This window comes from Pyrus communis, chromosome 15, assembly GCF_041283825.1.
Source record: "Pyrus communis isolate YQ-2024b chromosome 15, ASM4128382v1, whole genome shotgun sequence".
Classification (NCBI taxonomy): Eukaryota; Viridiplantae; Streptophyta; class Magnoliopsida; order Rosales; family Rosaceae; genus Pyrus; species Pyrus communis.
This window is the reverse complement of record NC_142579.1, coordinates 41563589-41576502: the sequence shown is the minus strand read 5'-3', so window position 1 is coordinate 41576502 and position 12914 is coordinate 41563589. Positions and strand designations below refer to the sequence as shown.

The 12914-nt window shown below is 41.9% G+C and overlaps 1 protein-coding gene across 1 annotated transcript; it reads left to right on the top strand.

Moving 5' to 3' along the window:
* Positions 1–3370: 3370 nt before the first annotated feature.
* Positions 3371–12563, top strand: LOC137746178 (UDP-glycosyltransferase 72E1-like). The gene is made up of 3 exons (XM_068486259.2): positions 3371–3646; positions 3904–4852; positions 11900–12563. Exons 2-3 carry the CDS (start codon positions 3910–3912, stop codon positions 12364–12366), a joined length of 1410 nt encoding a protein of 469 aa, XP_068342360.2. The 5' UTR covers positions 3371–3646; positions 3904–3909; the 3' UTR covers positions 12367–12563.
* The last annotated feature ends 351 nt before the right edge of the window (positions 12564–12914 follow it).

The window sequence follows — 12914 nt, the reverse complement described above, 5'->3', positions numbered from 1 at the left end:
CGGGACTGTGCAATTTAACTATTTGATCGTTCTTTAGTAAATTGTATATAGACAAGAAAATATTACGGGATGTGTTTAAATAATAAATCTAAAGCCACGTGGAACGAATCAGCTTGATGCTCCTTAATTCAACATCTGACTAATGAGTTTATAATATTAAAAATAGCAAATTATAATATCAGACAACGTGGCTTGCAGTGTATCAAGCTAATGACGGTGTGTGTGAGTGTAACGCACAAGACATTATTTTACGAATTCTGATCCTCTGCATGTTTTTCCCTACCACACTATTTCGTTGAGGAGAAATGATAAGGGGCTCTCTCGTTGGAGCCACCAACTCTGCTTTAATTTACAATTTGTACGAAATTTGAGTTTGAAGTTCGTTTTTTAATTAGTGGGTCATCCCCCAGCAGTTATAGGATAACCATTATTCAATGTATTAAAATTACAACCTATAAACCAATTCCAGGTTTAGAATGTCTTTTGTAAGGTCATTTTCGTGGGGGTAATGATATTAAATTATGCACACATCACACGGAAGACAATGTCATCTTACTTGCAAGTTGCAACGAACAGATAAGGAAGGGTTGAATGTCTCATTTTTCTGTCTTCCGAAAGGTATTTATCTTTTGACTTTATAAAGATAGATAAATAGAATATAGATAACAATATTTTTAAACCACATTATTACTAATTTATTGTGAAGTTAAACTCATTTTCTTTATTTTAGATCATCTTCAATCCTTGGAGATAAAGTTTAAAAATTTAAGCCAGAAAATTTTAAGCCATAACATAGAAACTATTTTTTTTCTCCAACCTTTATGACTTAAAATTTTAGCCGAAAATTATTAAATAATGATTTTAGCCTAATATTTTTTTCGGTAAATTTTTTAAAATAAAATATATATAGATTATCCTAATTTATGTTTTAAATATTTTTAATCTAAAAATATTTAAACTCCGATAAGTAATAGAAAAGAATCATACAAATATATAGGTATTTATAAAGTTTTAAGTTAAATTTGATTTAAATAATTTTAAACGTTAGATTTAATGTCACATCTCTGCCCGGGCCCCCACCATATCTCGGGCCCGACTCCACCGTAGCACGATATTGTCCGCTTTGAGCCCCTACTACACCCTCACGGTTTTGTTTCTGGGAACTCACACTAGAACTTCCCACTGGGTTACCCATCCTGGGATTGCTCTAGCGCGAACTCGCTTCACTTCGGAGTTCTTACGGAACCTGAAACCAATGAACTCCCAAAAGGCCTCGTGCTAAGTAGAGATGAGAATATACATATAAGGCTTACAAGATCCACTCCCCTGAGTGATGTGGAATGTTACAATCCACCCCCTTTACGGGCCTGACGTCCTTGTCAGCACACTTCTGGTCAGGGATTGGCTCTGATACCATATTGTCACATCCCGGCCCGAGCCCCCACCACATCCCATGCCCGACTCCACCGTAGCACGATATTGTCTGCTTTGGGCCCCTACCACAGGCTCACGGTTTTGTTTTTAGGAACTCACTCGAGAACTTCTCAGTTGGTCACTCGAGAACTTCCATTAGCCCAGCCCTTTTTTTTTCCTTTTTTGTTCGTTCTTTTCCATTGCCCAGCCCACTTTAAGGTTTAGGGCTTAGTTTTTTTTTTATGGTCCCAGCCCACTTTTTGTTTTTATGCCTAGTAGCTCTTTTTTTTTTTTTTTTTTTTCTCTCTTTTTTTTTTCCTACCTCATTTCTCATATATTTGTCACTATTTCATACTATTTTACCTTATTTTATTTCAATTCTTCACATTCCATACTATAACATTTTTACTCTCAGTTGGAGACCCTTTTTTGTGACAAGGCTAAAACGAGCCATTTGGCCCTCGGTTGGAGATGGTAAGGACTATAATCCTGCATTGTTTATTAAAATATTAATTTTTTAGAGAGCCAGATACTAAAACGAGCTTTCTTACCAAACTTCGGTTAGAGATGATTTAACATATTGAGCTAAACATGAATACAAAGATATATGGTAGTTCACTCATAAACGGAACTACACCGTCCGTAGAACACCGTGGTCTGCCAGGCACTCTGGTCGACGGTCGTCTAGCGGACCACATCCCTGTGGAGAAAACCAGGTCGGCCTGGAGTGCTCAGTTGTCTTCTCGGCTCGGCCCTGTGCGTTCTCTGTATGTCCAGCAGGTTTCTTTTCTTCTTCGCCCGGCGTCCGGACAATCATCCCTCCGGGGTCTCATAAGTCACAAGAGTGGCAGAGAGCTTTTTAAAGGAACGAGGGGCCCAAGTCCTTCACTATTCCATATGGCCTTTACCTCCGTCATCTTTCATTTTGCAGCGGCATACCATTCTTATATAATAATCCTTCAAATATCAACACTCATTTGTCTGCCATTCCCGAGAAAAGGTGTACCTTTTCCCATTTTCCTTCGTAGAGTAAGATTTTCTTCTCTTTAATTATCATCCATTTTCATCTCTTTCTTTATTTTTCTTTTTATCTTATTTTTTATATAAAAAATTCAAAATAAAATATTAATTGTAACTGTTTAAATAATAAAAAGTAGAAGGGAAAAAATCTTACTCATTTTCCTTCCTCTCAAATCTCTATAAGACGGCAACCAAGGCCCACCAAACTCTTCTTACACTTTATCGGTGATACGCCCTTTTTTCAGCCGCATGGCCTCGCCTCCTCGCCTTCCCCAAAACCCGACGGTTGTACTTGTTTTATTACGAGATTAATTAATAGTCTTGCTCTGTAAGATAAAAATAACCTAAAGTCTTGTTAGTAGGTTTACTGGTTGTCTTATATACAACAACTAAATAAAATATGAAGATGAAAGGAACATTATATTTCTTAACTGGACTAATACACCAAAGCGTGAAATTGTTAAGTAAAATTTTATTTAAATCCATGTAATATTTTTCTACATTCAAATTACTCTTTGCATCATTTTGATTTTTAAATAAATTATCAGTATCTCTTAAAACTTAAATTTACTATATAAAATATCTTCACAAATCTAATTCAATATGTGGATTTATCTTTACACACATTTAATTTTTAACTCTATTAATGACAATAATCGAACTGGAGGGTGTGTGGACATAGGACATCTAGGGCTGGGCATAAAAACCACAAAACCGCATCGAACCGTATGAAAAAAAAAAAAAAAAAAAACCATGTTGATTGGAAAAGTCAACTTTAAGTTAAAAACCAGTTTCGAATAAACAAGAACCGACCGGAACCAAACTGTTTTATTAATAATAAATAAATAAATTATATATCCACATATGGTATAATAGGTTGAAAAATTAGTTTCATCAAATTGCAAATCAGTGGATTCCATCCCGATTAAGGCTCACTCACCTCAGCCTCACCTCACTCACGGCCTCTCATGATCTATCTTCCTTGTCGACGCTCTCTGTTGATTTCTTCGTTAATGGAGAAACGTCCTCACCTTTGAAGAGAGAGAGAGAGAGAGAGAGAGAGAGAGAGAGAGAGCAATTAAGGCAAATTCTTGTAGGAAAAAAACCCATTCATCCATTTCATCAGCCGCTGCTTTTGCAATCACACCAAAAACACTTCTCCACGGAAGCTGCTTTCTGCTGATTTCAGCTCTCCGTTACTGTTTCTTCAGAGGTAAAGATTTTCTCTCTCTCTCTCTCTCTCTCTCTAAAATCCACTGTATTTCTTTGGCTCTTTTTTCTTGGTGAGAATTGGAGTTTTCGAGTTGGGTTGATTTCTATCACTTCATGGTTGGATTGTTTCAGTTTATTTATTGTCTTGGCAAAAATTTATGTCTTTAGAGTTATAAATTAAATTTTAAAGTAAGTTTAATTAGTTGATTAATGGCCTTCTTTCTTTAAATATCAACTTCTGTTTTCTGAAAATCCCAGCCATACATGGAGTCCAGCCAGAAGAAGCCGCATGTGACAGTCCTAGCGAGCCCAGGGATTGGCCACGTTACCCCACTCCTCGAGCTAGCCAAACGACTCGTCGTTGACCACGGCTTCCATGTCACCTTCCTTTCCATCACCACCGACGCACCACCCGCACAGCTCCAGCTCCTCAGCAACCCCTCTCTCCCTTCCGACCTCCATGTCGTCAGCCTCCCCCGCGTCGACGTGTCCCAACAACCCATCGGTATCTCAGTTCGCATCTTTCTCGTCGTCCAAGAAGCCCTAAAGTCGCTGCCATTTGTCCTGAAAAACTTACAACCTCCGATCAAATCTCTCGTTGTCGATCCTTTATGCATCGAAGCACTCGAAATCGCCGCTGACCTCTCCATCCCCACTTACGTTTTCATGACGTCTTCCGCTTCGCTTCTGGCGTTCACCATGTACTTCCCCACCATCAACGCCGAGGTCAACGGCGATTATTCCAAAATCGCCGAGGAGGTTATTGTTCCCGGCTGCAAGCCCCTATTGCTTCACGATCTTGTCCCCGGAGTTTTGTCGCCAGAAGTATTACCTATGTGCAACAGATTTCCGACCGTGAAGGGCATTTTAGTAAATACGTGGGAAGAACTCGAGCCGGTGACACTTCTTAGCCTTAGAGAAAACCTTTTCTTTCTTGGTCTGCCAGCGCCGCCGGTTTATCCCATTGGACCGTTGACCAAAGAGGACAAACCGGTAACATCAACATTGGAATCTTCGAAGTTGCTGACGTGGCTGGACGAGCAGCCAATCGGTTCGGTTGTTTACGTCTCATTCGGTAGCGGAGGGACTTTGTCGAGGGAACAGATGAGTGAGTTGGCGTGGGGATTGGAGCTGAGCCAAAAGCGGTTTGTTTGGGTGGCGCGGCCTCCAAACGACTCGAGCGCGTCGGGGAGTTTTTTTAAGGCGGGTGTAGACATCAAAATTTCGGTGAAATGAATGTTGACCAATAATTAAAATTTCAACACTCACGTGTCACATAAATTTTACATGTAGCGTGTGACTCAACGAAAAATCGAAATAAATTGGAAAAGTCATCAAATAGGACACGTGTCAATACCTGGCAGAAATGATTTATTTCATCTGATTATTTAAATCCAAAAATCAAGTTTTGGAATTCTATAAATAGGAAGCCAAGGCATTCATTTGAGAGAGGAAGAAAGAAAGGAAGAAGAGAAAGAAAGAAGGGAATTTACATCACACCAAAACCTTGAAGCCTCGAAACTCTAAAGCTCTCAAGCAAATCCCGAAGGATCAAGAAAACACTCTTCGTTCTTCGTCAAATCCTCCTTCAAAGGTCAAGCCCCAACGGCCCTTGAAGAACTTCCACCGACTCAAGATCAAGCCCCGACGGCCCCTTGAAGAAAGTGTTCATCATCCGTTCATCCTAAGATCAAGCCCCAACGGCCCTTTGGATCAACAACCTCAACAAATCCACACATCCAATCGTTCTTCAAGATTAAGCCCAAAAGCCCTTGAAGATCCGCTCATCCATCAACCTTCAAGATCAAGCCCAAAAGCCCTTGAAGAAATCCATACATCCAGTCTTCAAGATCAAGCCCAAAAGCCCTCGAAGATCCGTTCATCAACTGTTCATCCCTAGATCAAGCCCCGACGGCCCTTTGGATCAACAGCTCATCCACAAACCTACACCCTACGAAGATAGAATCAGAGGATCAAATTACAAAGAGATTGTAACCCCAAAATCAATACAAACAAAAAATATATTTTGTACACGTATTCTTGTCTCTTGTTTCAGGAATTTTTCGTGTTTACAAACTTGGCACGCCCAGTGGGACTATCTCTACCTCTCATCTCTGTCTCCGTTCAAGATATTCAAGCACAGTCCATGGCTTCAAACAAAGAACAAGTCATGACTATCGGCACTACCTCCATTGAAAAACAGCTGGTTCAGATGAAGGAAACAATTGCAAGGCTGATAAAGACTGCAGAGGAGAAAAACTTGCAAACCGCCGGACTCATCAACCGTCTGGAGGCGCAACATGGTGTCATGGTGAAACCAAGCTCTCTTCCAACTAAAAGGACCGAAGAAGGCTTCAACCCAAATGCCTACGAACTCATGTCAAAGGCTAGGCATGACTTTGCTTCCTCTTCAAATCTTGGAAAGAAGGTTTCAAACACCGTCAACGACAAAGATCGCGACCTCACCAAAACTCAAAAGAAGTTGAAGGAGCATGGTTACGGAGTTGACAACAACCAAAGCACACCTCCAAAATCAATGGCATCAAGCAAGGGACAAGCCGTTCTTGCAACCACCAAGGGAAGAAGCATAAGCACTTCCGCCACGAATGGAGCATCCATTGGCACCACAACCACTCATCAACATGCCGCTTCAAAATTGGTACCGCTAAGCGAGCAAAGGGAACATCAAAGGCGCGAGTCTATCATCAACCTAACCTTGCTGGGGGCACCAAAGCATGCTGCTAAGGCGCATAAGATGACATCCCAAAATGGCCAATGGGTTTCTTCATCAGCACCCTGGATGTCTGAAGGAAAGTCATGCCTATTGGTTGCACAAGTCATGACCATCGGCGTCACCTCTGTTGAAGAACAGCTAGCTCAGATGAATGAAGCAATCGCAAAGCTCACACAGACTGTGGAAGAGAAAGACTTGCAGATTGCCGCACTTTTCAACCAACTAGATGCGCTGCCCGACGTAAAAGTCGACCGAAATATTGGCCTATTAAAGAAAGAAGGTGACGAAGAAGAGGAGCCACCAGTGGAGAAAGCTGAAGAGAAGCCGAAGCCAGACCAAGCAATGACATCCATGGGATCTCTCTCTATCCAGCAGCTACAGGAGATGATTGCAAGCACTATCAAGACACAGTACGAAGGAAGCTCGCACGACTCCGTACTGTACTCAAAGCCTTACTCCAAGAGGATTGATGCTTTGAAGATGCCAAGGGGTTATCAGCCCCCAAAATTCATGCAGTTCGATGGAAAAGGCAACCCGAAACAACATGTCGCCCATTTCGTTGAAACTTGCAACAATGCTGGGACAGAGGGAGACTACCTCGTCAAACAGTTCGTGCGTTCGCTGAAAAGTAATGCTTTTGACTGGTACACTGACCTCGAACCTGAGTCTATCAACAGTTGGGACCAGCTAGAAAGGGAATTCCTCAACCGTTTCTACAGCACTCGTCGTACTGTAAGCATGCTAGAGCTGACCAGTACGAAACAGTGGAGAGATGAACCTGTCATCGACTACATAAATAGATGGCGTTCATTAAGCCTGGATTGCAAAGATCGGCTTTCTGAAACCTCCGCCATCGAGATGTGCGTTCAAGGCATGCAGTGGGGACTACACTACATCCTTCAAGGCATCAAACCACGAACATTTGAGGAGTTAGCCACCCGCGCCCATGATATGGAGTTAAGCATCACCCGTCATGGGAAGAAAGAACAGATCGCCGACTACAAGAATGACAAAGTTTTGGGGCCAAAGGTGGATAAGGCTGCATGGAAACCCACCAAGGAAGCAATGACGGTCAACACAACTCCAGTCAAAACCCATACACGAGGCAAGGCGATTCAAACCGAAGCTTTTCGTGATCAAGAGATACGTAGACGCACTTTGAAGGAGCTTGAGGAGAAGACTTATCCATTCCCCGACTCTGACGTGGCTGCCATGTTAGATGACTTGCTGGAAAAAAAGGTGATCGACCTACCTGAGTGTAAACGGCCGGAAGAGATGAACCGTACTGACAGTCCAAGGTACTGTAAATTCCACCGCTTCATTGGTCATCCGACGGAAAAGTGCTTTGTGCTAAAAGATCTCATCATGAAGTTGGCTCAGAAAGGGATCATCGAGCTAGATCTTAATGATGTGGTGAAGTCAAACTATACCACCGTCACTTCTGGCTCTTTGAACTCAAAATCTTCACCTCAACCGCTGGGGGCATGCTCCAAAACCATGTCAGTCAAGTCAAGTGAAGTTGAAGGATGGACTTATGTCACTCCAAAGAAAATGCACAAGAAACATAGGTCTCCTTCACAAGTTCACCAATCGGAAAGGGGGCAAAACAGCTACCGTCAACCTTCAAAGCTACATGAAAGTATTGAGGATGATGAAGTTATGACACAAAGATCGTCCGTTGCCATCACGATGCGCGATTTCTTCCCCAAAGACTTCTTCAATCACTCAGTCAAGACTCCTTGCTATGAAGATTGCAAGGAATGCCTCTCTAAGATCGTTTGACAAAATCATCAAAAAGACACGCTCCTTGCCTGCACGAGCTGAAACTGCAAATGGCAACAAAAGCTCCTCGTTCGCACGAGCCTAAAAGGTGACACCAAAAGCTCCTCGTTCGCACGAGCCTAAAAGGCGACAACCAACGCTCCTCGTTCGCACGAGCCTAAAAGGCGACAACCAAAGCTCCTCGTTCGCACGAGCCTAAAAGGTGACAACAAAAGCTCCTTGTCTGCATGAGCTGAAACTGCAAATGGCACCAAACGCTCCTGGCCCACAAGAGCATAAACTGTGTATGGCAAAATCATCACCAAAATCATCATCAAAACCATCACTCATTTGAACTACGTTATGACTTGATCTCTTCTTTGGAAGAGTACGTAGGCAACTTGAAACTTCAAAACTTCAAGTACAGTCACATCAAAATAAATAAATAAATGTTTCATTAAAGAAAGTCAATTTTATTACAAAAGAAAAGAAAAAAAATAATAATAATACATATGTTACTATGTATTAGAAAAAAATATATATATTCTCTATCCCCAAAAAAAAAAAAAAAAAAAAAAAAAAAAAAAAAAAAAAAAAAAAAAAAAAATGCAAAATATATATATATATATATGTGTATGTGTGTATATATATATTCTCGGCCCAAACAACTGGGATGGCCTCTTGGAGGCCTCTTGGACCCTCTAAACCTTAAGGCCCGTGACAAAATATCCACCAAATCAAATGGAGTGCACCACAGCTCGAGGCCTCAAGAATTCAGAAAGAGAGCTTATTCTCACCACTGTCTTCATCAAGCTCCCTCCACATTGGCGCAATCAATCTCGCCAACACAGCATCATCATCAACCGTCCTGAAAGCAGCCGACTATCTTCAGGAGTGAGGAGGTTCCTAGCTACTATCGTAGCTGTTGTTGCGTCCTTCATCACAGAGTCTTCACCTGTAAGAGGACCGTTAGAAGATAAAAAAGAAGGGCGCCATACATTACCTTGACGGGGCACAACCGGATCGCTGCTGAGACTCAAATCTAAGCAAAGGTTCGATGAGTTAGTCATTTTTCAAAGGTGTTCAAAGAGAAGGGATAAAAAAAAATTTCAAAGGGTCGGAGACAATTTTTCAAGAATGGGCAATCTTCAGAGTGTGAATGTTGGGGTGATCAATACCGCTCTATAAAAAGCCAAGCGACACGACCACCGATTCAAAAATCCGGATTTTCCAGCGTGAAGTTCGGCGACGCGTTCGCGGCTTTTCAGAAAACGCGTTCAACTTTGTCAAAAGATATCTGACAAAGTCGAGAACACGTAGAGGCCATCATCGCAACTACACATCTTTAGCCGACAAGCGCAAAGTTCGGCGACGCTTTCTCTGCTTTTCAGAAAACGCGTGCAACTTTGTCAAAAGTGGCGCTCGTTCAGAAATCGAAGAGGCGTCGTTCAGAAATCGAAGAGACGTCTGTCGACAAGGGTAAAAGAACAAGACCACCACTTGCTATTAAGAAATCCCTATATGTGTCGACCTTCGTCTCTTATGGCAAGGCAGACCTGAAGAAAATGCCCAACTCTTCCTTACCTCTGAGGGCGCACTCCCAACAAAGCCTCTCGAAATACACAATTCTTCTTCTTCATTTGAGAAAACCTATTCAACCTTTGAAGATACCAGATGCCTGGAGTACAGATGACCCAGGAGGAAACGATAGATTGAAGCATGTGCTGATTCATTCACCGCTTCTTCAAAAGCAAAGGTATCTCATATCATCAAGGGCGAAAGCATAGGTATCTCATATCATGCTTTTTCCCTATCTTTTCCTTTGCCCTTGTTCTCACCTGCTAAGACAAGGACAGAGGAAGCAATATGTCGGAACCTCCACTCAAACCAGTTGCCACCAAGGAGTGAAGCACCATTTAAATGCAAAGGTTGCATTCAACTCCTGCATCGGAGGACAAATACTACAAGAGAAGATGCTAAACCTGCATAAGGAAATACCACTTCTGCAAAGGGGAGCAAGTAAGGCAAGTGAAAATGATACATCGAAGCATGTGGAGACAAGCACAACAAATATATGTGTTGATTCATTCGCTGCTTCTTCGAAAGCAAAGGTATCTCATATCATGCTTTTTCCCTGTCTTTTCCTTTGTCCTTGTTCTTACTCGCATGGCAAAGTGAAAGAAGCAATCAGCCGGCACTTGGAGTCAGTCTTCCGATCTGGAACCGACTACCTGTAATCTATTCCTGGTTGCTTACCTAGCGTTGCTCTCGAGTAGTCATCTTCAACGGTTGATACACTGCCAGAGAAGGGACAAGGAAACTTCAATTTTTCCAATTCGTATTCAATACGAATTGGAAAGATTGAACAAAGAAACAGGTCAGCACCTCCACCTCGTACTTGCCTGCCATATCCTGAAACCGCTCGTAGACCTTCGGGGGGAGACCAAAAGAATCTTGCTGCCCAGTTCAAGAGTAGCACAAAGGAAAATCAACGAGCGGAGGAGACAAGAAGAATCCTCCAGCCCAGTTCAAGATCAAGCCTCAATGGCCCTTGAAGAAATCACAAGTCCGATTCAAAATCAAGTGTTCACCACCCTTGAATCAAATTCAACTCCAGATAAAAGGAGTAAGTTCAGACCTTCGGAGGAGACCAAAAGAATCTTTCAGCCCAGTTCAAGATTAAGTTTGTGGAAAATCAACGATTGGAGGAAACCAGAAAATCTTCCAGTCGAACTCAAGATCAAGCCTCGATGGCCCTTGAAGAAATTTCCAGCTCAATTCAAGATCAAGCCTCGACGGCCCTTGGGTTGACATCTACATTAAGGGACTTCAAAACGCATCTTCTACACGTGACAAGCACATGTCTACGACGCGCCTTGAAGTGGGGGCATTTGTAGACATCAAAATTTCGGTGAAATGAATGTTGACCAATAATTAAAATTTCAACACTCACGTGTCACATAAATTTTACATGTAGCGTGTGACTCAACGAAAAATCGAAATAAATTGGAAAAGTCATCAAATAGGACACGTGTCAATACCTGGCAGAAATGATTTATTTCATCTGATTATTTAAATCCAAAAATCAAGTTTTGGAATTCTATAAATAGGAAGCCAAGGCATTCATTTGAGAGAGGAAGAAAGAAAGGAAGAAGAGAAAGAAAGAAGGGAATTTACATCACACCAAAACCTTGAAGCCTCGAAACTCTAAAGCTCTCAAGCAAATCCCGAAGGATCAAGAAAACACTCTTCGTTCTTCGTCAAATCCTCCTTCAAAGGTCAAGCCCCAACGGCCCTTGAAGAACTTCCACCGACTCAAGATCAAGCCCCGACGGCCCCTTGAAGAAAGTGTTCATCATCCGTTCATCCTAAGATCAAGCCCCAACGGCCCTTTGGATCAACAACCTCAACAAATCCACACATCCAATCGTTCTTCAAGATTAAGCCCAAAAGCCCTTGAAGATCCGCTCATCCATCAACCTTCAAGATCAAGCCCAAAAGCCCTTGAAGAAATCCATACATCCAGTCTTCAAGATCAAGCCCAAAAGCCCTCGAAGATCCGTTCATCAACTGTTCATCCCTAGATCAAGCCCCGACGGCCCTTTGGATCAACAGCTCATCCACAAACCTACACCCTACGAAGATAGAATCAGAGGATCAAATTACAAAGAGATTGTAACCCCAAAATCAATACAAACAAAAAATATATTTTGTACACGTATTCTTGTCTCTTGTTTCAGGAATTTTTCGTGTTTACAGCGGGTTTCAACACGGTCTTTCCGGCGTCCTATTTGCCGGAAGGGTTTTTGGATAGGACGCGAGGGAGAGGATTGGTGACACCTTCGTGGGCCCCTCAAGTCGCAGTTCTGAGCCATCGGTCTGTGGCTGGGTTTGTGACGCACTGCGGTTGGAATTCGGTGTTGGAGAGCGTATTGCATGGGGTGGCGATGATTGCGTGGCCGCTGTACGCCGAGCAGAGGATGAATGCGAGGTTTTTGGTGGATGTGGGAGTTGCGGTATGGCCGGAGGCGGAGGAGGATGATGGGAAGAAAGTGGTGGGGCGTTGCGAGGTGGAGAGGGTGGTGAGGACAATTTTGGAGGAGGAAGGAGAAGGGGTGAGGAGGAGGGTGAGGGAGCTTCAAGGCACTGCCCTGAAAGCTTTGGAAGTCGATGGGTCATCTAGTGGATCCCTCGAGGGACTGGCGAAGGAGTGGCGGGAGGCTTAGTTCTTCGATTAGTTTGATGTGTGTAAAAAATTAACGATCTATTGACCCAAAAAAATTAAAAAAAAATTAACGATCTAAAACTTATCAATTGTGATTGACAGATTAAGATTTAAATTGTTGTCGTTAGATTGATATAATAGTTCGGTTGAGCGAAATGTTGATAAATGTAGAAAATTCAAATTTAAAAGTTTGAGATCCATTGTATTGCTTAATGCATGCATAAGTGCAAAAAGTTTATAATCCAACAAAAGGAGTGTCAGCTTATAACACAAATAAGTGTTGAACTTTAGTTACTCTTCATAACACACTTGAATAAGGATAATACTTGCAATTCCCACATGGGACATATTCTACCATTATTGAATAAGTATCTTCACCATCTAAATTTCATAATCAGAACTGTTTAATTTATTAATTTTTATTTGAATATCATTAGTAAGGAGTCATTCGAATCAAATATCGTTTAATCTTCCAAATTTATAGAACAAATTGACAATGTGATTATCAGGTAATATATCCATGATGAACTGTCAATTTACTTGATACAC

Excerpts from the sequence above, each read along its gene's own strand:
- LOC137746178 (XM_068486259.2), top strand. The coding sequence starts at position 3,910 with ATGGAGTCCAGCCAGAAGAAGCCGCATGTGACAGTCCTAGCGAGCCCA. Across the intron at positions 4,853-11,899 it reads GGGGAGTTTTTTTAAGGCGG|CGGGTTTCAACACGGTCTTT; the intron begins GTGTAGACATCA and ends TCGTGTTTACAG.